Source organism: Myotis nattereri (genome assembly GCF_964212035.1).
Source record: "Myotis nattereri genome assembly, chromosome: 13".
NCBI lineage: Eukaryota > Metazoa > Chordata > Mammalia > Chiroptera > Vespertilionidae > Myotis > Myotis nattereri.
This window is the reverse complement of record NC_138088.1, coordinates 43654155-43678639: the sequence shown is the minus strand read 5'-3', so window position 1 is coordinate 43678639 and position 24485 is coordinate 43654155. Positions and strand designations below refer to the sequence as shown.

At 37.6% G+C, this 24485-nt stretch overlaps 1 protein-coding gene across 2 annotated transcripts in view; it reads right to left on the bottom strand.

Moving 5' to 3' along the window:
* The window catches only part of BTRC (beta-transducin repeat containing E3 ubiquitin protein ligase), a 173254-nt gene that overhangs the window by 69639 nt on the left and 79130 nt on the right, over nucleotides 1–24485 (bottom strand). For both annotated transcript variants that reach the window (XM_081104786.1, XM_081104787.1), the window contains exon 3: nucleotides 2627–2704. In XM_081104786.1, coding sequence (XP_080960912.1) covers nucleotides 2627–2704 — 78 coding nt within the window. The remainder of the gene's footprint in view (nucleotides 1–2626; nucleotides 2705–24485) is intronic.

Genomic DNA, 24485 nt, shown 5'->3' with positions numbered 1-24485 from the left:
TAAAATATTACTAAACTTGTTAGAATGTAACTGAGCATTTTAAAATCAATGGTGAAAGAGTTCCTGAAATCCCATTAAAAATATCTGCAAAAGAATTTCACATTAAGGGATTGGCCTACAAGCAAATCCTACTTACATCAATACTATGTAAAAGGCAGCCTTAGCTTCTTTTTATCTACATAATTTTACTAAAGCAGGGGTGGGGGTAACACAAGCAAATGACTCTTCTTTATTGTCATATGCAATAGAGAAAAGCGAGTTTAAACAGCTTATATAGTATGTCCTGTATTTTAAAAAAATCAACAGTGGGTTAATCAAGTTCAGGGCAGTCTTGGACAGCTGCCCTGTGACCCATTTCTATTGACCCCTGATATTCATCACTCTTCCCTAAGATTGAGAGGGCAAGCTCCTAGGGAGTGACCACCACAATAGACAGACACAAGCCAACAGTAATCTGGTTCGAGCAAAAAACCAGATGGCACTGCAATAAATTTACAAATCTGCATTCATGGGGCTGTTAAAACACCCAGAAGCTAAAAGACTCTGAGGGCCCCAAGAGGATCTCCTACTTCCCTGTTTCTAAAGGCCATTTCTCTTTCCAAAAACACTGAGTTCATGCTCTTCACAAAAAGAATGGAGATAAAACCCTTTACAAAGAAAGGGGGTGGGGAGAGCCTCATGACCTAAATAATCTCCAGAGCTTGGACCTCAACACTGACAGTATCAGAAAAATCATTTTGGAGCACTAGGAGGAAGAAAAAGACAAAAATGGCTAAATTAAAGTGGAGTGAACCTGCTAAAAAGCAATGAAAACAAAACAACATTTCTTTCAAATACTGCACACAACAGATCTTGCAAGTAGAAAATGATTTAATAATGTATGCATTTATTTTTAAAATGAATAGATTAGTCCCATGTGTGACCTGCTGGTCCATCTGTATGTGCTGGACTTAATAGGCACGATTCTCTCTCTTGCTTCAGTTTGAAGTATGAGAGAGATAAATTTAGTTTAATTTTCAACAGATCAGCCTATCCATTTTCCAAATGGACCATCTGGATCAGCCTATTAAAATTAATTTATAACTTTGCAGAGTGAAAATTCGTTTGTTAGCTTAAATAAAGTTGCCAAAACTTTTTGTCATGTCATTGTTTGCTGACAGTTGTTTCCATCTACAAATTTATCTTATTCAATATTGCTCTAAATATTGAATATTATTATTTATTTACATTTACAGATCAGGTGTTTTTCTCTAAATAAAGGTGTAACATATAGCAAATAAAAAATGAGTGTCACAGTTGCAAGTACTTTTCCCCTAAATTAACACTGTATACAAACTGGAGTCAGAGGGCAGAAGTAGAAACATTTTGACAACAGAGATTTGGGTTTCAAATCACTGACTAGCTAAATAAGCCATCCTATTTCTCTAAGCCTCCATTTTCTGTATCTATCCATAAGAAATCATACCTAACAACTTTACAGGATTATTATGAGAATTAAATGAATGAAATAAGTATGAGGTTCATGGTGGTTACTCAACAAATATTAGATCTCCTTTTTCCTAGAATAATGCCATAAATTAAAATTATTCTTACTAGACTTCTGGTGATCATCTTTTCCAATGTTATATTAAAAATGAATAGATGAGGTAATTTTTCAATTAAAAAAATACAAAAAAAGATGTCACATGTCAAAAAAAATAAATGAATAGGTGTTATACCTATTCTCTGACAACGCTAAGAATTTGTTTTTGTTGCCAATGGGAGATTGAAGATGTTAGAATTTGCTGCTACAGGCAGTTGAGAAGAACAAATATTTTTGACCAATTTTTTTTAACATTTTAATTAAAAAAAATACACTATGGAATTGAACTTTCAGTGTGTTATATGTGGAGTGTGAGGACAGTGGTGAGTAAAAAAGTTTTTTAAAGTTGTCATCAATAATGGCCTTTATGTCCAGGAAAGGCAAACAAATATTGATCAGATTAGAAGGAGCTAACTCACTATAGGCAGATCCCTTCTGATTATTAATTTTTTTTAATGTATGGAGAATCTTAAAGGGGAAATAAGGTTTAAAGGCAACTATTCTGCTATCTATACTTAAGAAGCATTTCAAGTTATTTTTCCTAAAAAAGAAACCTTTTCTTTGATTTTGTTTTGACTACTGGTAAGCAATTGTATTCCTAAGATATATACTATATAGTTTTAATCCTCACCTGAGGATATATTTATTGATTTTAGGAAGAGAAGGGAGAGGGAGCGGGGAAGAGAGAGAGAGAGAGAGAGAGAGAGAGAGAGAGAGAGAGAGAGAGAGAGAGAGAGATATAAACATTGATGTGAGAGAGAAACATCGAAGGGCTGCCTCCTGTACGAATTCTGGCCCAGGATGGAACCTGCAGTCTTCTTGGTGTATGGGATGACACTCCTACCAACAGAGCTACACAGTTGGGATATCTAGGATATTTTTAAAGATTGGGAAAACAATGTTACCTGATTGAAACTGGTGGCTATAGCCACACCAACTTCAAAGTACTCTTAATTTAAGCTCCCATGTTTAATGAATGGCAAATTAAGGGTTTCCTATCTTTTGTTTAGTTGATAACCTTTTAAGTAAGACTGAATTTCATACCTGTCTAAGTGAATTCTTCTCTGGTATTATCTTCCTAGGGGGTTCGCCATTATTACAGTCTTCTCTCTCTGAGGAATTCTGTGAAAGAAAGTAAGCTTTAATTCACTTCTCATTATCTTCAATCTTATTCTGTGGGAGTAAACTAAATTACAGTTCTAATCCTGTAAGCTAGATACCATGTATACTTTTGCATTTGTTTATTTGAAAATTTATATACATATAGACATACACTTATGCCCATGTATATAAATATGTATGATGGGGTCTAAGTAGAAAGTATTTTATATATATTTAAGCACTGCCCAGCAAATCATATTCATTAGAAGTCTGGTTTACTGCTCTTTGAAAATGCAGGTTGAGACTGGGCATAAGAAAACTCCAGTTTACACTCAGCTCACAAAAACTTAAACCACCACTGTTATCTTCATTTGTAAATAATTAGTTTTAAACTATAGTAAATGTTTGGTCGGTACAAGTTCTCAAAGTCTGGATCCTAAAAAGTAGTTCTTTCTCTTCCTTCTCTTCTCAGATTTGATTTTCTTTATTAAAAATAGCATAGTACTTAGCTCAAAACAACATTTAACTAGTAGTTTAGGATCAGAATCCATTCTTGCTACTATCAAACTCAAATAGCAGCTAGAAGACCCTAAAATGTCAATGAAATTTTTAAATACTTAAAAAGAGGGGGGTAAAAGACAGTTCACTTGACAGTAGGTTTAGAATTCTAAATATCAACAATGTGAAAAACGATCCACGGAAAAAAAATTTGCAAATAATATATCTGATAAAGGATTAATATCCTGAATATATAGAGAAATTGTAAAACTCAACAACCAACATTAACAAACAAACAACCCAATTAAAAAATAGGCAAAGGACTTGTATAGACATTTCCCTAAAAAAGATATATAAATGGCCAAAAAGCACATGAAAAGATGTTCAACATCACTAATCATTTTGGAAATTCAAATCAAAACTACAAGGAAATATCACTTCCCAAAACTACAAGGCTACTATCAAACAAAGAAAAACAGAATGGGCCCTACCCGGTTTGGCTCAGTGGATAGAGCGTTGGCCTGTGGACTGAAGGGTCCCGGGTTCTATTGCGGTCAAGGGCATGTACCTTGGTTGCAGGCACATCCCCAGTGGGAGGTGTGCAGGAGGCAGCTGATCGATGTTTCTCTCTCATCAATGTTTCTAGCTTTCTATCCCTCTCCCTTCCACTCTGTAAAATATCAAAAAAAAAAATATATTTAAAAAGAAAAAGAAAAACAGAATGTTGAGGATGTTGAGAAATTGGAACTCTTATGCCCTGTTGGTATATAAAATGGTACTTTTTTGGAAATGTACTGCTATGGAAAACAGTATAGTGGTTCCTCAAAAAATTAAAAGCAGAATAACCATATGATCCAACAATTCTATTTTTTGGGTATATATACCCTAAAAAACTGAAAACAGAGTGTTGAAGAGATATTTGTACATCTGTGTTCATAGCAGCATTATTCACAATAGCTAAAATATGGAGGCAATCCAAATATCCATGGATGGATGAAGGGATAAGTGAAATGTGATATACATACATGATGGAATAGTATTCAGCCTTAAAAAGGAAGGAGATTCTGACACATACTATAACATGGATGAACCTTGAGAACATTATGCTAAGCCAGTCACAAAAAGATAAATATTGTATGATTAGACTTATATGAGATACTTAGAATAGTCAAAACCATAGAGACAAAAAGTAGAATGGTGGTTGCCAAGGTCTGGGAGAAGTGGTGAATGGGCAGTTATTATTTCATTATAGAAAATTTCAATTTTACAAGATAAAAAAGTTATGAAGATGTATGGGGGTAATGAATTTATTCAATACCACTGAACCATACATTTAAATGTGGTTAAGAAGGTAAATTTTATATTATGTGTATTTTACCACCATAAAAAATTGAAAAAAATCTTGTAGTCAACACATATAAATCACTATCTGTAAGGCAAAATACAGAAAATCCGAACAGATATTATTTGAGTTTTATTTTCCGCAATTACATTTGTAATGTTAATAGTTTAAAATTAGCAGTTGAGCCTGGCCGGTGTGGCTCAGTGGTTGAGCATCGACCTATGAACCAGGAGGTCACAGTTCAATTCCTGGTCAGGGAACATGCCTGGATTGCAGGCTTGATCTGCAGTAGGGGGCATGGAGGAGACAACTGATCAGTGATTCTCTCTCATCATTGATGCTTCTATCTCTTTCTCCCTCTCTCTCTCTGAAATCAATAAAAATAGATTAAAAAAAGAGAAAATGTATAGTTGATATATTCGTTATATTACATATATTCACCACATTCTAAGTGGTGAGTGACTTTATTTTTAGATCCATAAATTCTTTCCTACACACGAGTTTACCTGAACATTTTCATACAGGTATGAAATCATTAGTACAATATAGGATCATAGCTATATTTTAAACTTAGATATTATACTTTTTTAGTTTATATCAAATATTACATTTTTAAAGACATTAAAGGATAAATAGCATATATATACATGTATACATATGTGTGTGTGTGTGTGTGTATGTACACACACACACACACACATATATATATATATATAAAGTTTAAAGGCCCTTGCACCTCTGTGGCTAATATCTGTGGGTGCTTCATGTGCTACCTTTAGTTGGTTTGATAGGCCAGTACTGATCCTTTGTACACTGTTGGAACTAGGGCAGGGGTGGGCAACCTTTTTGTGAGAGTGTGCCAAAACCAGCAAAATCTCTGACTCAAAATTCTTCTGTGTGCCAACCTAATTTTTTGAGAACATGTTACGCCTACTTGATATCTCTTAAGGTGTACGTATGTGAAGAACCTTGAAGAAATAATAAAATTCATTTGAGCGACAAAAAGTTATTTGATGATGAAAAATACATTTATTTTTTAATGTATACATGTACACTTATAGTCCGACAAGAAACTTTATGACTCCATTTGATATTATCAGTGGGACTTTTGCTGCTGCATCACTGATGACAGAGATTTTACATCAGGTTTATATTTTGTGAACTTCTGAGGTATGCACGAGCTACTACTTTCATCTGTCAGGCTACTCCTTTTACGAGACTTAACAAAATTCATCACTGAGAACAAAGATTCACAGTGTATGTGGATGAAAACAAAACACTGGTCGGATCTAGGAAGGCAGGGAGAGTTAAGACAGAGGCATAGAAACTGCTCTTCCCCTCTCTCGTCAATCCATGTCTGTGGTCTTTACGATAACTTGTCATGTAAAATCATTTATTTATCTAAGATGTACCTACACTGAATTTATCTGAAAAATAAAAAGTCGATATTAAGAAAAAAATTGTAAATGGAAGATTATAAGAGAGGGTTTCGCATGCCAGCAAAAGTTACTGGCGTGCCATGTTTCGCACGTGTGCCAGGGGTTGCCCACCCCTGGACTAGGGTGTTCCTTTTGGGCAGAAATCTCTTGTTAGGTTTAACTTGATATTTCTATTTGTGATGGTCACTTTAAGGTAAAGGTCCCTAAAATTAAGACAAAGAAGAAAAAACATGCTATGGTACAAACAAGGGACAGATAAGAACTTAAGAGTTCTAAGTGCTTTTCTCCCCATTTTGAAACAAGGACTCTCTACCAAAAAAATGAGGAAGAGGTGTAGTTAATGACTATTATGCATTCCAAATAAGGAAACTAGCAATATATACCATTATAAGAGAATCAAAGAAGGGCAAAGGTCAATTTGTATAAAGGCATACCTATTCTTATTACAAACTGAAGGCAAGACACTCCACCAGCAAAAAGATTATGGCTTGTTCTACGGAGATACTCACTATTATGGTGGCCTGGAATCAAATCCGCAATATGTTTGAAGTATGCCTGTACTCACTTTATTGCGACGGCCTGGAATTGAACCTGCAATATCTCCAAGTATGCCTGTATTAAACTCTTTTTTTTTTTTTTAAAGTATAGATCACTGTTTTAAATACTAAAATTAAATGTCTTATATAATAAAAACTTAAGCCAGTATTCAATTATAACTGTATTCAATTAAGCCAGTATTCAATTATAACTGTATTCAATTAAGCCAGTATTCAATTATAAACTTATAATTTACAAGTAACTATTCCCTAGATCATGAAGTTGTACCTTTCTTTAAATAAAATACCTTTTCAGATAATCAAAACCTGTTTAATTCAATGTAAGAGCCCATATTTCAAAATGAATAATGTTTTGTTAAAATGTCATTATAATAAACTTGGAAGCCTAATTACTTTTTGGTGTAAGTTTGTTATACTAAAGATATTATAAATCACATTTTTACTCTATAGGTGCATGGGATGAAACGAAATTGATGCTAAACTCTCTATACTAAATTATACATTGAAAAATAATGATGTGGCCCTGGCCAGTATGACTTAGTGGATAGCACATCAGCCTTTGGACTGAAGGGCACGTACCTCAGTTGCAGGCTCAGTCTGATTCACGGTAGGGGCGGGTGTGGGAGGCAATCAATTGATGTCTCTCACATCGATGCGTCTCTCTCCCCCTTCCACTCTCTCTAAAAATCAATGGAAAAATATCCTCGGGTGAGGATTAAAAAAATAAAAATAACAATAAAAATAATGATTTGAACCCTTATAGGATGAATAGTAACTATCTAGCCATATGCCCAATTTTCTTCTTCCTGGCCCTCTATTTTATCTGACTTAGAAGGCGAACTATTGAGTGGGTATTATGAGAACATCTAAGGTATGAAAAGGTGAAGGGAGCTTCAAGGATAATTACTGCCTGAGAGCAGAACACAGAGGAGCTCCTTTCCCATCAGGGCAAAGATTTCATTTATACATATGTTGATAAAAAGGATAATTCTTAAAAACAAACATTGTTATAGTTAGTTCTTTTTGGATAGACTGACCCAACATTTTCTACCCTGGACCATCCATCATGAGGAAGCAAATTAATACAAAAAATTCAACTATGCTGTTATATAAAATAGACATAGTGACATTAAACAGTCATGGTATCCAGAGCAAGAAGTAAGATACCCTCCCAATAGTGAAGAGGAGAGCCAGAACGCCAGTGAATTAGAGATGAAAAGCTGTGCAGTCTTGAGGGTGTTGGTATACATGAAATGGCCATGTATGCCTAACAGGTCACCTCTAGTTCTCAAAGCCTGTGCACTCTCCAACATCACCCAGAAGAGCTCAGCAGCAGAGTTATTCCTTGTATATTTAACTATGATGCATCCTAATAAGCAATGTTCACAAGTGCCCTGGGTCATCAAGCTAAATTATGTTCAATAAGTTCTATTTAAGGGTAACTAATTAATGCAAGCAAGACTCATCACACAAATTAGCAGGTGAAAGACAAATAACAGTATAGCTACATAATGCCAAAATATTTTTCCAGAAGATATTTAATGATTACAAATTAAAAGCAGTAACGCAGTGGAGAGATCTGGTAGATACCACCTCTTAATATAATGTACTGAGAACACACTGCCATATGAGATAACCTTGCCAAAAACACACAACCTCAATATGATCATGAGAAAACATCAGACAAAACCAAATTGAGGGAAAGGCTATAAAGTCTGTACTTAACAAAAAAATGCCAAGGTCATGAAATTCAAAGAAAGACTAAGGAGTGGTTGATTTCAAATTAAAGGAAACTAAAGAGACATGACAACTGAACGCAACTTGTGATCTGAGATTGTTTTGGGGGGCTGAAACAAAATTGATGGTAAACTCTTTTATACTGAATTATACAGTGAAAAACAGTGACCTGAGCTAACAGGATGAGTAGTGACCATTTAGCCGATATCCACAATTTTATTTCTCCTGACCCTCTATTTTATTTTGACGTGTAACTTCTGAGCAGGTATCCTATATAATAAAAGCCTAATATGCTAAGTGTCCAGTCAGCTGTTCAACCAATCAAAGGGTAATATGCTAATGATATGCTAAAGCCACTCAACTGCTCACTATGATGTGCACTGACCACCAGGAGGCAGACGCTCCAACTGGTAGGTTAGCTTGCTGCTGGGGTCTGGACAATTGGGACTGAGCGAGATGGCTGGACATGCCCTAGAGCCCTCCCGTGGTCCCTCCTCGGCTGTCCAACCTCCCACGTCCCTCCCCTGCACCGGTAGGGTCCCTTGGCCTGGCCTGAGCCCTCTCATAATCCGGGACCCCTCAGGGGATGTTGGAGAGCCGGTTTCAGCCCGATCCCACAGGCCAGGCCAAGGGACCCCACTGGTGCATGAATTCATGCATCGGGCCTCTATTATGACATGATATAAATTATACTATTGGAACTGGAAATTTTTGAAAAAGTATTTAAATACACTAATAGAAGCCCTTGCCGGTTTAGCTCAGTGGATAGAGCGTCACCCTGCGGACTCAAGGGTCCCGGGTTCAATACTGGTCAAGGTCATGTACCTTGGTTGCGGGCACAGCCCCAATAGGGGGTATGCAGGAGGCAGCTGATCGATGTTTCTCTCTCATCGATGTATCTAACTCTCTATCCCTCTCCCTTCCTCTCTGTAAAAAATCGATAAAATATATTAAAAAAAATAAGCTAATATAATTGTATCAATATTAATTTCCTAATTATTTCCCCTCTTTTAAAATTTACAAACAGAAAAACATAATTCTTTTTTTGGTGTCTAGTTCTGAGTCTTAACAAAAGCATACAATTGTGTAACTTCTGCCACAATTAAGATGTAAAGCAGTTCCATCACTTCCCAAATTCTCTTGTACTGCCCTTTTATAGTCAACCCTTTTCCCCAATAATTACTTTTTTGTCTCAATTGCCTTTTCTAAAATGACATAAAACGGAACCATATAGTATATAATTTTTGAGGCTTTCCTTCTTCACTTAACATAATATATTTGAGATTAATCTGTGTTGTTGCATATATCATTAGTTCTTTTCATTGCCAACTAGTATCTTTATTCCATTGCCAACTGGTATCATGAATGAACCGTATTTGTTTATACATTCAATGTCCTGATTATGATAATTTGTACTGCAATTATTTAAAAGAATGTGTTTTCCCTGGCCAGTGTGGCTCAGTTGCTTGGAGTGTTATCCCGTACACTGAAAGGTCTCGGGTTTAATTCCACAACAGGCTCATACCTAGGTTTCCAGTTTGATGCGCACTCAGGGTGGGAATAGCAGGCAGAGGCAGCCAAATGACCTCTCTAAAAATAAGCTCTCTCTAAAAAGACATTACTACCCTGCTCAAAAACCTTTTATAGCTCTCTGTCACCTATAAGTCCAACCTTAGTGTAGCATCCACAATCTGGCCAACTTACCTTTCCATCAAAGTCTCTTGACCATTTACATGACATTATCATTCTCCAAAATAAGAAAAACATCTCTATACTTTGCTAGTTCTATTCCTTTGACATGTAATGGCCTTCTTTTCTCATCTCTTTATTTACTAATATTCCGATTCAAGAGTTAACTGACGTGATTCTTTTACTGAGAAGTCTATGCTTATCTCCTGCCTGCCCCTCCCATTCTACCTAGCCCCAGTTGAAATTAATTACTCTTAATTAGCGTTTTATTTCTATTTTGTCACTTACTCTTTATATTATACTAGAGGCCTGGTGCATGGATTCGTGCACGGGTAGGGGGGTCCCCTCAGCCTGGCCTGTGCCCTCTCGCAATCTGGGACCCCTCAGGGGATGTCCGACTGCCAGTTTAGGCCCAATCCTGTAGCAGTGCTTGAAGCAGCAGGAGGCTAGGGAGGAGCCCAACCCGAGCTGGGCACTGCCCGCCTTGGCGCTTGGCGCTCTCTCACTGCTCCTTAGCACTGCCGTGGAGGCAGGAGAGGCTCCTGCCACTACCGCTGTGCTCGCCAGTCCTGAGCCCAGCTTCTGGCTGAGCGGCGCTCCCCCTGTGAAAGCACACTGACCACCAGGGGGCAGCTCCTGCATTGAGCATCTGCCCCCTGGTGGTCAGTGCTTGTCATAGCAACTGGTTGTTCCTGGTCATTCCACCATTACGGTCAATTTGCATATTATTTTATTATATACTAGAGGCCCGGTGCACAAAAATTTGTGCACTTGGGGGGAGGAGGGGGGTCCCTCAGCCTGGCCTGCGCCCTCTCGCAGTCTGGGACCCCTTGGGAGATAACGACCTACTGGCTTAGGCCTGCTCCCGGGTGGCAGAGGGCAGGCCCAATCCCTAGGTGAAGCCGCTGGTTGGGCTCAGAGCAGGGCCGATTGGGGTGTTGGGGTGCCGCCCCTGTCATGCACAGAGCAGGGCGGATCGGGAGGTTGCGATGCCACCCCCAGTCACACTCAGGGTAGGGCTGATTGGGGGGTTGGGGCACCACCCCGTCACATTCAAGGCAGGGTCGATGGGGAGGTTGCGGCGCCACCCCGTCACGCAAAGAGCAGGGCCCATCCGGGGGTTGGGGCGCTGCCCCCGTCACGCACAGAGCAGGGCCCATCAGGGGGTTGAGGAGCTCCCCCGTCACTCAGAGTAGGGCCGACAAGGGAGTTGGGGCACCGCCCCCTGTCACACACAGAGCAGGGAGGATCAGGGGGTTGGGGCGCCGCCCTCTATCACCCACAGAGCAGGGCCGATCAGGGGATTGGGACGCCGCCACTGTCACACTCAGGGCAGGGCCGATGGGGAGGTTATGGCTCTACCCCATCACACACAGAGCAGGGCCTGTGAGGGGGGGTTGTGGCGCCACTCTCTATCACCCACAGTGCAGGGCCGATCAGGGGGTTGGGGTGCCGCCACTCTCACACTCAGGGCCGATGGGGAGGTTATGGCTCCACCCTGTCACACACAGAGCAGGGCCCGTGGGGGGCGGGGGCGGGTTGGGGCGCCGCACCCTGTCACACACAGAGCAGGGCCGATCAGGGGGTTGGGGCGCTGCACCCTGTCACACACAGAGCTGCAGGGCTCAGGGGGTTTGGGCGCTGCCCCGTCACACTGATCCCGGTGCCGGGAGGCATATTACCCTTTTACTATATAGGATAGAGGCCTGGTGCATGAGTGGGGCTGGCTGGTTTGCCCTGAAGGGTGTCCTGGATCAGGGTGGGGGTCCCCACTGGAGTGCCTGGCCAGCCTGGTGAGGGGCTGAGGGCTGTTTGCAGCTGGTCACACACCCTTCAGGGTGGGGGTCCCCACTGGGGTGCCTGGCCAGTCTGGGTGAGGGGATGATGGCTGTTTGCAGCTGGTCACACACCCTTCAGGGTGGGGGTCCCCACTGGGGTGCCTGGCCAGTCTGGGTGAGGGGCTGAGGGCTGTTTTCAGGCTGGCGGGTGACGGAAGCTCCCAACCGCTCCTTTTTTTCAATTCTGGGCCAGCTTTAGCTCTGAGGCTCCAGCTCTTAGGCCTCCGTTGCTGAAAGTAGGTATCTGGTTTGTTTCAGTTCGAAACAATGCATAACTCCAGCTCTGACTCCAGTTCTGAGATCCCAGCTTGCTGAAAGCTGGTTTCTGGGTTTTTTTTTAACTTCTATATTTGTTAAAATGTTTCAAACTGCAGGCTCAGAGGCCTGCAAGGCAGGCGGGGAACATTGGTTTCCTCCATCACTGAAGCAAGCAAGCCTCATGTTAGTTTCAAGCTGCCTGGCTGCCAGCCGCCATCTTGGCTGACAGTTAATTTGCATATCTCCCTGATTAGCCAATGGGAAGGGTAGCGGTCGTACACCAATTACCATGTTTCTCTTTTATTAGATAGGATGATGATGATAGATCTTGCTATGCTATATTTCTATATGAATGAGGTTTTCACCTCCACCCTACACTGTAAGTTCTTTTAGGGCAGGACCAGCTTCTTTTTCATCTTTATTTTCCAGTGTCGCAGCACAAAGCTTGAGAATATAATGTGAGTTTTAAAATGTTTGTTGGATTAAATACTATTGATAGATTAATCTTTCTTAAATACCACTACCATCATGGTAGCCCTTTTTTCCTCAAAAACTTTTAGTGGCTCTTGGTTTCTATAAAATCATATATGAAGTTCTGGGCCTGGTTTTCAAGACCTTCCAGAATTTCTGCTGTATTACATCATTACTTCCCTCAACATACATTTTCTGACCGAGTTAAGCAAGTCTCTTCATAGTCTCATAAAAATGTGATATGATCTTAAAACTTTTAGGCTGGAAGAACCTTTAATTCTAATCTAGTTCACTCTACAATTATAAACACAAGAACATGATTTAATCTATTCAAGTCCTACCCATACTTAAAATGTATTTCAACTGTTACCTCTTAAAAAAACCATAAAATTACCCCATTTTACTCTACTGGAAATTCCTTAACATTTTTATCTTGGTCCACACAGTTTGATACTTCATTAGATAAATGTTTGCATGTTATGCTAACTATCCCTAAAATTGAAAACTGATTGGGCAAAGTCTTTGTGGCTCCCTCTATCTCACAACATATTAGATAATATATAGATAATAATAAGGGCTTAAAAAATAATCAAAACCCTATACCACACTGTCCAGCTAGCTTTAAAAATGATTTTCATAGCAGAGAAACTTTAAAGTGACAGCCCAACTACAGTCCTACCATCCCACCACTTATAAAGCCAGTATATTAATTTAGAGCATGAGTTAACAAGCTCCTGCTTTAAATAAAGTTGTTTCTTTTTTGCAAATAAAGTTTTATAGAAACTTAGCCACCTCATTCATTTGTCTTCTGTCTATGGCTGCTTTCACATTACAATGGCAGAAGTGAATAGCATGACAGAGATCATATGGCCCATAAAGCCTCAAATGTTTATTATCTGGTCCTTTATGGATAACGTTTTCAGACTCTTCATTAAGAAGAAAAAGTTCTTCTGTGGAGAAGCAAAGCATTACTAACTTCTCAGAGTCTAGAACAAGAAGTTAGAGAGGGTCTGAAAGTAGCAAACAGCAGTTTTATGACTGGGGCAATATTCTCCATGATCTAGTAAGTGGCTTATTTACTGTTTTCAGTTATCTATTTGAACACACACTCCTGATGACATGGATAATTAAGAGTTGATTATATAATCAAATGAAAAACTAAACTAATTTACACAGTGACGAAAAGTCAAGCCACTCAAAATGACTTATAATAATCTTTGAGTAAGCATCTTGCTCAGGGTTGGATGGTGCACCAGAGCCTGAGCCTGTTTGAATAGACATCTATTATAAATGAAATAACTAGCTCTCAAACTAAAAGTAACATCTCCACCGATGAGACATTTTTCAATGGGAGAATTCAAAGGACTCTGTAACCAGGGAAATTATATCATTTTAGCAAAGCAGGTAAATTGTGGTGAGTTAGAACTCAGATTATAAACACATTTTCAAAATGGAATCATTTGTTCAATATCACGTTAAATGAAAACCCACATGGAAAAAAATCCTTGAGACCAATTTCTAATAGCTAGCTGTAAACATCATAGAGTGGGCTTTGACTGGTAAATTAGTAATTGGATTAGTATTTTTCCTAATAACTTATTATATAACTTGGAGCTAATTATAACCTTCAAATATATGCTTTACAGTTTTCAAAAGTAGAACAATTTATACTTCTACAAGGTTAAAAGGTAATTTAGCTACATAAAAATCATTCAAGCTCTTCCATGAAAGGTGACATAAATAAAACACTCTGTGCATATATGTGTGTGTTCAAAAAATTTTAAATTAATCCTCTAGGGTACAATAGGGAAAACTTAGGCCACTTTAAGTTCAGAAATTGACTGAAAAATCCTACTCAAGAACCAGTTTTAGGGAGGACCTCATAAAATAATGTTTTCAGGCATGTGTTCATGAACACTGCTTCTCCAGCATGTTTATCATTTGACATACTCTATTAAACCACAACCATATCAAAGCCTCCCTAAACTGTTAAACTTCAACAAGACCCACCAGTTAAAGCTTTCAGGAAGTGTTATTTTTTTAGTAATACACCAACTGGAGCACAGATATAATGGAAAGCACTCTTAGGGACAACCAAACACACAGTACTTTCATTAGTACTGCTTTACTCCCTATGACAGAAGTAAAAAAAATACCAAGTAGGTTTTTCCCCCACTATACACTGTCCGACACTAACTATAAAATACTACAGATGCAACCTTTCTCAAAATGCAAAGGGATTGTGTATATTCGCAAAGAACAACTATTTTTTATGCTTCCAAATTCTTAATCCTGTTTGGAGCTGTCAGTGGGGGTTAATGGAAGCCTTGGATAGGAGAATTCCAATCTGGTTGGCAGATGGATAGGTTGGTTATAGCTGCATAACTATGTCTTGCCTGCAGGCACAATTCAGAACACTGTTAAAGCAATATAAAGTCTCTGTCAAGCTGAACCATTTGGATCAGTAGCAAGGAGAAATAATAATAAAAAAGAAGTTCATTTCTGGGCCTTGTGCATTTATGCTAGTATGCAGAAACTGATTAATTGTCATAGTGTGCTGGTCTTCTATACCTCAGATTTCTACTTCTGGAGTAGGTTTTGCATGCTAATATAATCATTCTCCCTCTTGAGACATTAGCAAATAATCAAATGAAAAACAGGATCATAATTTACTGAGATTCAAGCAATTCTCTATGCAAATTTGACTTGTTATTGCTGCTGCCTCGTTAATCTGAATGCCTTTGACAAACTCCTTTGATTTATGAACTCGTGACAACTCCAATGTGTATATATTTTGCTAGATTGACATTATCATTAAGAGTGGGTGGACTGAGCTCACATGAATGGCTGATTTTATTCGCTGGTGTCTGCTGCTCAACAGCTGAGCATCTCCTCCTCACAAAGCCCCTGAGCGTCAGGCTCTTCCCATCTTCCCATCCATTCATCATCTCGATGTTAATTGGCCCAGGCTTTAAGCAAATTTTCAACACGATTTAAAGGCACGATGACACTGATTACTGACCCTCTGCCATACGGTGCCTATTGATTAACCTGACAGAGATGATGAGCTTGAGGGAAACTAGGTGTGTGGGGACCTCAGGGGGAAAAATATATTGTCTATTCAGGCAAACACTTGTCATTACCTCACAAGCCAGAATTTGCACAGCACACATTCTTAAAACACACTTCTGCTTCAACACCTACAGCTAGTGCAAAATGCTTTTTGTATTCAGAGATATTACAGATATGTCATGTCAAAGCACATGACACGTTCAGTATTTAGAAGAACTCCCCAGATAGATGGCTACCTTTCAACCAATTATGTTTGTGCTGGCTGATGTATTTTAGGTTAAATTCAAAGAAAGTGCTGGGTGGCCTGGTGGTATTGTCTCATATCAGAAAATAATCAGAATAGGAAAACAAACTAGGTTTTTGAAATTAGAGAAAGGAAGAAAGGAAGGGGTAAAATTGTCTACTACCATTCCACCACTACTATAATAAGCTGCTATTCTATCATTATTAAAATAAGAGGTACTCTTAACATTGTTTTAATTTAATTACACAAATTATATTTTTGTTTTTTAAATACTGCTTACCTGATTCCAACTGTCAAAATATAAATTATATTTTCTGTTCTTTAAATACTGCTACCTGATTCCAACTGTCAAACCATTCCTGGCACAGAAACTACCAATAGCTGTATATTTAAAAATAAGCTAAGTAACATTTATGTCTAAACGAACATACCCCTTAAATTCTTGCTTACCATTTTCAACAACTGCTGTACAAACTGCTGTACTTAGGGAAATTGTGCAGGACATTTGAAGTTAAGCTTCATGAGAAAACTAATAAATGTTTCTTATTCAAGAAAAAATATGAAAGCTCATAATTAATAGTTACTGAACATACACATTAGTAACAAACAAAAATACGCTTTAAGATATTGCAATATTTGCAAATTTACACAAGCAAAGCCATGCAGCACAGTCTCAGGGATCAGACAAAAACCATCTTTAGATAGGCAAGGTTCTTATTTAAAACAAGCTAACAAAATATGCTCCCTATGGCCACACATATCACCTTGTTTACTTACGAGTCCTGGGGGGACAGCCAATATACAATTTTAAACACGAAGATTTTGGAGCAGCACTAACAGTTATTTCAAAGCTAAAATAACAGAAAACTGAACAGCCCGGCTGTAGTCCCTATTACAGTGACATGGGCTGTTAATGTAAGAGATCAAATGTTTTTCAAGTCAAACAGCATTGGTGCCTGTTATACTGGAACATGTAGCTCACTCCCTAAAAGCCTGCCTCCTGCTCTTTTAAGATAAACAAGCTCAACTAAGTACTGAGATACTCTGATAAGGGGGATGGAAGAGATGAGCTGCACCAGAGTGACAAGGCAAGGGCATGAAGAGCAGCATTGCTTTTGTTAACTTTTAAGTTATAGAATACATCATAATACAGCATTTTAATATTTCATCATTAAAAACATAGCTGTAAGTGGGGGAGGTGGAGGAGGGCATACAGTGATAGAAGGAGACTTGATTTGGGGTGGTGAACACACAATACAGTGTACAGATGATGTGTTGTGGAATTGTGCACTTGAAACCTGTATAATTTTATTAATCAGTGTCACTCCATTAAATTCAATAAAAAGAAAAAAGAATAGCTATAGGAGGACAAATTTCTACCAATAAATATGGGGACAAAAAAAAGGGTAAAACTCATCTCTGCTTTGCGAATAGGAGAGATATTACACAGCTGTCTGAACACATTCAGCTTTGTGACTTCTTAATCAAAGGTTTGAACATCAACTTAGCAATAACTCTGAGTATATAAGAGTTTGTAATTATGTTAATATGCTCCATATCAAAAATTATAGTCCATTTAAACTCTAAAGGTTTTCTGACTCTAAAGGCTTAATTTTAAAAACAAACAAAAATACTTCATACCTTGACCTTTCAAGTAGATTTTGTTTTACATTTTATTCTGCTTAACATCCCAATGAAGTCATCAAACAGCATCTATTTATAACAGTGTGGGTTAATATTTTTAAAATCCCAGTTGGCTTGCAAAGGGGGCATTTATATACTACTGTAGGTTGTTTTTCTTGACAGAACTAAGATGACTATCATTCGTTCAGGGGGGAAAATGAGTTTCATGCATATGTTTTCACTGTTTAAAATAAAATGACAGTACACAAAGTAGTTAAACAACCTGAGCAACAGGAATAAAAATTCATCAGGGGAAACTGGGATAGAAAGTCATACATAATAAAAACTCACCTATCATGTGAATCTATATAAATCTTTTTTTTTTTTTGCCTTTAAATCTACATATACCTTAAAGAATTTTTTCCTTTTTCAAGATATAATCTTTATGATTAAGTATTTAGGACAGATCCTTTCGTGCTACAATTTTCTTGTGGCCATATTTACACAATATTTCTTCCAGAAATCCACTGCATATAGTTTTGTGTAAATTAAAATGCAAACATTTGCTTCTACTAATAAGGACATCTGGTTATTTTTGTAACTCAAAGACATCTGCATTCTGTGGATCCTCTTGATTTCTCAAAATCAAGAACTACAGAACCCTTAGGACATATGCCTAAATCCTTTCTCTCTGGAGAATAGTTATTTCTGTCATCTTTGTTCCTGACATTTTTCTGCTTTTAAATGATTTTCATCACCTTGGATATCTTCCTTCTTTGATGTTCCAATTTTATTGCAATCAACAACACTGTGAAAGAAATTTAAGGTTCCTATAAGTTGATAAACTAATATTCCCCAAATGTCTACCCACTTTGAAATGAAAATAAAATCATCTCACGTAAATAAGTAAATTTCTGAAAACCAGATTGGTTAAGATGTGTGTTTAGGTATATATTTCTACTATGAATGTTCCCTTATTTAATCACTCTGGGTTTTTTTTCTTATTATTATTTACTTATGCTCTACACCTTTATAATATTGTATGTCAACTGTAATTGAAAAATTAAAAAATTATTTAAAAAATCATTTCAACAAAGTAAAAAATACTCTATGGAATTATTATCCTAAAGATTTCCCCATTAATTATACAGTCTTAAATGAATTTTCAGATTTTTAAAATTATAAATACCACCTCCTCTCATTGATTCATAAACTTCTGGTTCTTAAAGGAAAAAAATAATAATAATGTGCTCCAACAAAGTTCTTGAAGGGTAAAGAATAACAATTTATGCCCTAGCTGGTTTGGCTCAGTGGACAGAGTGTCAGCCCATGGACAGAAGGTCCCAGATTTGACTCCGATCAAGGGCATGTTCCTGGGTTGCAGGCTCAATCCTGGCCCTGGTCTGGGTATGCAGGAGGCAACCAATCGATGTGTCTCTCTCACACTGATGTTTCTCTATCTCTGTCTCTCCCCGTCCCTTCCACTCTCTCTAAAAATCAATGGAGCCTTACCTAGATGGTTTGGTTCAATGGATAGAGGGTCGGCCTGCAGACTGAGGGGTCCCAGGTTCAATTCCAGGCAAGGGCACATGCCCAGGTTGCAGGCTCAATCTCCAGTAGGAGGTGTGCAGGAGGCAGCCGATCAATGATTCTCTCTCATCATTGATGTTTCTATCTCTCTCTCCCTTTCCCTTCCTCTCTGAAATCAATAAAAATACATTTTAAAATCAATGGAAAAAATCCTCTGGTGAGGATTAAAAAAAGAATAACAATTTATCAATAAAAAAAATCAAACATCACATTTTGCTTTATATCCCTTGCTTTCCTCTTCAAATTCCAAGTACACTAACTATACCCCTTATTCAGGATACTTGAGTTTAAGCTATATCTTTTGCTTTTATTGTAAATTCTGCTTTCTCATTTTTTGCTCCTCACCAGTACAAAAATTTTAAAAAGTACAATGAGGGAAAGTATGTTTTTAAACAGAAAACAGCTAATATAATGCACACTGACTAAATTCTCATAGGTCTCTAAGTAGCCAGACAGCAAAGTAGAATTGGCTTAAAGGATTTAAAATTTAAGTGAAAAGCCTTCTATTTCTGAAGGGTCAAAGGTTATAAACACCAATTAATGTCTTCAGTTTTGCATTCTTTAATATTACCCAACATCAAAGTGAAAATAAAACCAAAACAGATTAGCTTAAGATTTCTACCAGGAATAGTTTAATAAATTTATTTGGGAACATGGTTAATTTTACTGCCCCAGGGATAGACAACCTTGTAGGTTTATTTTTTCTAAAACAATGAAAATGGCTTCTACTTAAATAATATGTTTGTGTATTATCCTAACTAAATTATTTCTCTTAAGCCTATGATCTTAAATCATTAGAACACTAGAGAACCTTAGATTTTTCATTTTGATAAGTATACAGAATTTTGTTTGTGTATTTCTGTCAAATTCCACAAATAGTTTGATTATGGTGTGTTCACTTTCTCCACCATAACTGTTCTTAATCTAAAGAATCATAAGAAATCTACATTATTTCCTTTTTCAGAATTATTTGATAAATCACTACAGTTACATAAAGCAAGTTTTACTATCATTTAGCAAGAATAAAGAGTTTTCTTTGGAAATATGAGTGATTTTGTTGTTGTTGTTGACTACAGAAAAAAAGTGAGAAATATTAATTCACATGTTCTAGATTTATTCTGTCCTGGGTCAGCATCTCAATTTAAAAGTGGCCTTCTTATTTAAATGTTTTAGCTTGATTATTTAATTGAATAAATAATAATTAGCCAATTTAAACTGGGCTAATTTTAATCAATGATCTTTTTAAATCTGTTATTGGTATCATCAATACCATTATGCTGTGTTATGGAAAAAAAATCGCTTCACTAATTTCAGAGTTTGATAATGGTGATTGGTTTGACAGATCTCAAACACTAGTTTTAATACCATAATACTTGTTCTTATAGTACTGAACCTGTGAATACCATCATAGCAAACTTTGGTATTAAAGTTTGTTTTGCCACAAGTCCCTCTTGTGAAGACCAATGTACCTCTTACTCCTGCAGACAATGAAGGAAAGTTGACTTCAAAACCAGCTGCCTATCACTGACTGCTGTACAAAGGACATTCAAGGTAGTAGTCGGTAAAGAAAGTACAGCCATTTCTAAATGCCTGTAGTTTCCAGCATCTCCTTTCCTTCTGGGTGGAATGAAGTCTGCAAGCACTGACTGGTGGGTCATTCAACCCACGAGAGCCTGGAAAGGTTTCAAGAATAAGAGAGGTCATGTAATTGCCAAAAGAGCATTAGCCACTCAATCATAATGGATAATTAAATGACCTACATGATTCCTGAAATAGCTGCTCTATATTTGGTCTATTACTTACGTCCCTCAAGATAAGCTACTCATCTGGTCTGCCTTGACCCGCAGAAGTCCAACCTGTGCCTGAAAATCAGCTGTATGCTTCCACTGCTTTGTAAACCCTCCACCCCTGCCCGCCTCCCCCCCCCCCCCCCCCCCGCACACACACACTCACGCAAAGTCATGCCCCAGACTATGCTTTCAAGAGGACACACATAAAAAAATCAATCTTGTATCCTTCTCCCTATTGTGCTCTCTGGAATACAAATGACTAAAGCAAAGAAAAAAAATTAGTAAATTCCTGGTTTAGATCTTCGGGGGATAGAAGGAAGAAACATAAGAACTACAAAGAAGGAAAGTCATGATAAAAAATTTTGAAATTTTGCTCAATATGTCTCCAAAGAATTTTACATTTGATTATAAAGCTAGTCAGGGATTTTTTTTGTGGGCAGCGAGTCATTAAAACTCCAATTGCCTGGACTGCATTTTTGATGGTGTGGGCCATTAGATCTTTCCTGGCCTAGTTTTCTAGTCCATACAGAAAACAAACTGCCTCTCAACAAAATGAAATATACATTAAACTAATTGTTTATATAGTAGCAGTAGCAAAAGCAACAAGAATCTATATATGCTTCACATTTTATCTAAGTAGTTAAACAATCTCACTATAACATTTGATCAGAAATACAACCAAATAGAAGCCAGCTTCATGAAATAGCAAAAATGTAATGAAGAATATGCTTCTTTAGGAGAGAAAGGTCTGCCTGTGGCCACAGAGGTAGCTGCACATCAAGCAAACACTACTGAGAGAAGCAAGACACGAGTAACCAAAGATAACTCTACAATAATAGCAAGGGACAAGGGATATGAGGGACAAAAGAGCTCACATTTAGAATACCTTGGAGGCTAGTATGATTTTTCCGTTTCCACAGGAAATTATGTAGCTTGAGGCTACTGACTACCCTGATATCTTACTAGTACCTGAATGGCTTATTAAACTTAGAACATATCTTTTTTAGTTAACTTCTGGGCAGGAGGGGGTTAGAGGGAGAGAAAAAGAACAAAATGTAGTTAAATGCTGAATTTTTTCTCCAGGCTGAATGCCTTTCATCCAATAAGACATTCAAAGCAGTGACCCAGCAAATGGATTGAAAAAGCAATCTTCCGTCCCAGTGCCACATTATCATTCCTATTCAGTATTCTCCATGAGATATCTCAATCAGCTGTGTGTAAGTGACAACGCAGCCCGTTGCTGGGTTAATTAAACATTTGACTTTAACACCCTCCCCGTCATTAAGCAAATAAAAACAGATAATTCAAACTGCACTTCATCCTCAGGGTACACAACACACATGTCAAAATTAAGAGAGTCCAAGGCCTCTGGGGAATTCTGTTGGGGCTATAATCAGTTTAAATCTTATCTGGTTTATCAATTATTCTATTGATTAAACCAAAGCGGTTATACACAACTCCTCTGCCACATGGAATTGATGTCAGCAGAGCAAGAAAATAACTCCAGGAGGTTCCAAACTGATTTAAAAAGAGATCAACAGACAGACCAATAACAGTCGATTATTACATAGCAGTGATCCATATACTGAAGAGTTGATTCTTAGTTTCAGGCGGGTGAAGTGAACTGTTTCCAATCACTATGTCCCTCCTGCTATACCTTATGTTGGCTTGAGTAAATTTGTATCATGGAAAATCAACATATTTTCTACCAATTTAAACATGCTCAGCAGTTAAAATATTTCACAGATACTGACCCTAAACTGCAACAGAGAAAAATCTCAAACAAGGAAAACAATTTTTTTCTAATCTTTTTACCTGTCTGCAGGTGACCAGGAACATGCAGGGATGAAAGGGGGCATACCTGAGAGTTGATTTCTTAAATATATATCATCACCCATCTAGTCCAGTGTCCTAAAATACTGTATTCTTGAAGAAATAGAATCTAAGAAATAAATACCTTACCATAGATACAGAATGATGACTCCTTTTATTAATTCCAAAGGCAAACATCTTCAAAACCATTAATAACAGTGAATAGAGCTGTAAGCTGCATCCTCAAATGAAATGTTGATCTCCAAACACTAACATACAGAGTTTCTACTGGATTTTTAAAAACACAATTTGGTTATTCTCCTACCCAATTCATTGTATAATATCCTTTATATGTCCAGATTCTATCACCTCAAGGCTATGCCCTAGTATATGTGAGAAAAGCATTAATAAAACCTACTAACAAAAAGGGGTGGGGGTGGGGGGCAGAGTAGATTACTCCACGTCTGAAATTTGTGTACTCATAGATGCTCTTCAGAAATAAAATTTGTTCACTGTTATGTTGGCACCACATGTGCAATCAACCATAATTTAACTTCTCTCCTTCAGATTTTTTGTTTGCAGGCAGACTAAGAAACCTGCATTAGCATGCTGTTTCTATGTTCACCACTAGAAATACTGAGGGTGCTATTTGTAATTGTATTCTTTTTAAGAGGTTTGTTCTCTGCAGCTGTTTTCTGCTTGCAGTGTATTTTGTGTAATCAGCACATCATCATAAATACATTGGCTGTTCCCCTGAGGGTAGCTGTCAGTGTTTAATTTACAGAACAACCTGGCCAATGTGAATTTTAACACTATAGCACTATGGCAAGAAGTTACCACACTCTGTGAAAAACAGGTTTCTATGAATTTTTATATCAAGGGCTGGTCTCAGGACAATTTAGGTTCTAGAAATAGACTGTTTAAAGAAGCACTTTATACCTACTATGCAATGGACCCTTTTCCATTTATAGCTTTAGAAGAAGCCCTCAACTAACTACCAAATCACAAGTGGGCACTACTAATTCTGGAGACAAGGACTGAAAAAACTATGATCACCAGCAGGAGGCTCTGTAATAAATGTTACCAGTCTTTTTAAGCTAATGTAAAGCTATCAAACACACACACAACAACAACAAACACTGCTCCCTTAGAAGGTGTGTAAAGGCAGAAGGGAAAATATTTTAAGAGACAGACTAGTCTGAAATATGTGTATCACTCTTCTTGCTGAGAAGAGCTATATCTGATATGAATGTAAGAATATTGCTTCCTTAGGGCTGCTATTAAGTCAGAACTCTAGCTCAATGAATGGGAAAAATACATGAAACGGATGTTTATTCACATAGTAGTACATAGGCTCTCAATAATATCTAATAAGTAACTATAAGCTACTTGAGGACAGGGTCTGAATCTTAATTTATGTCCAATACTTCGTACAGTACCTGGAACACAGAAGGTACTCTATATAAGAATTAAGTGGAATTGTGGCTAATTGTGAATGGCAATGTTATTTGTAAGGCTTTGGATCTACATGGTGTCAAAATGCATTTTCAGTTAGTATAATGCCCTTAAAGCTTATCTAAAGAGTACATATCATATATTTTAGTGATTTTAATCAAAGCTATTTGTACAAGAAATCTTAAGTAGCTCAATCTTGCAATAAAAAAACAAACTAGCCTAGCCCAGCTGAATGATTCAGTTGGTTGAATGTTGTCCAGTACTTCAAAAAGTTGCAGGTTCAATCCTCAGTCAGGGTACGTTCAGTAGGAAACAGACTGATGTTTCTTTCACACATTGATGTTTTTCCCTCTCTCGCCTCCTCTCTCTCTCAAACCATTAAAAATT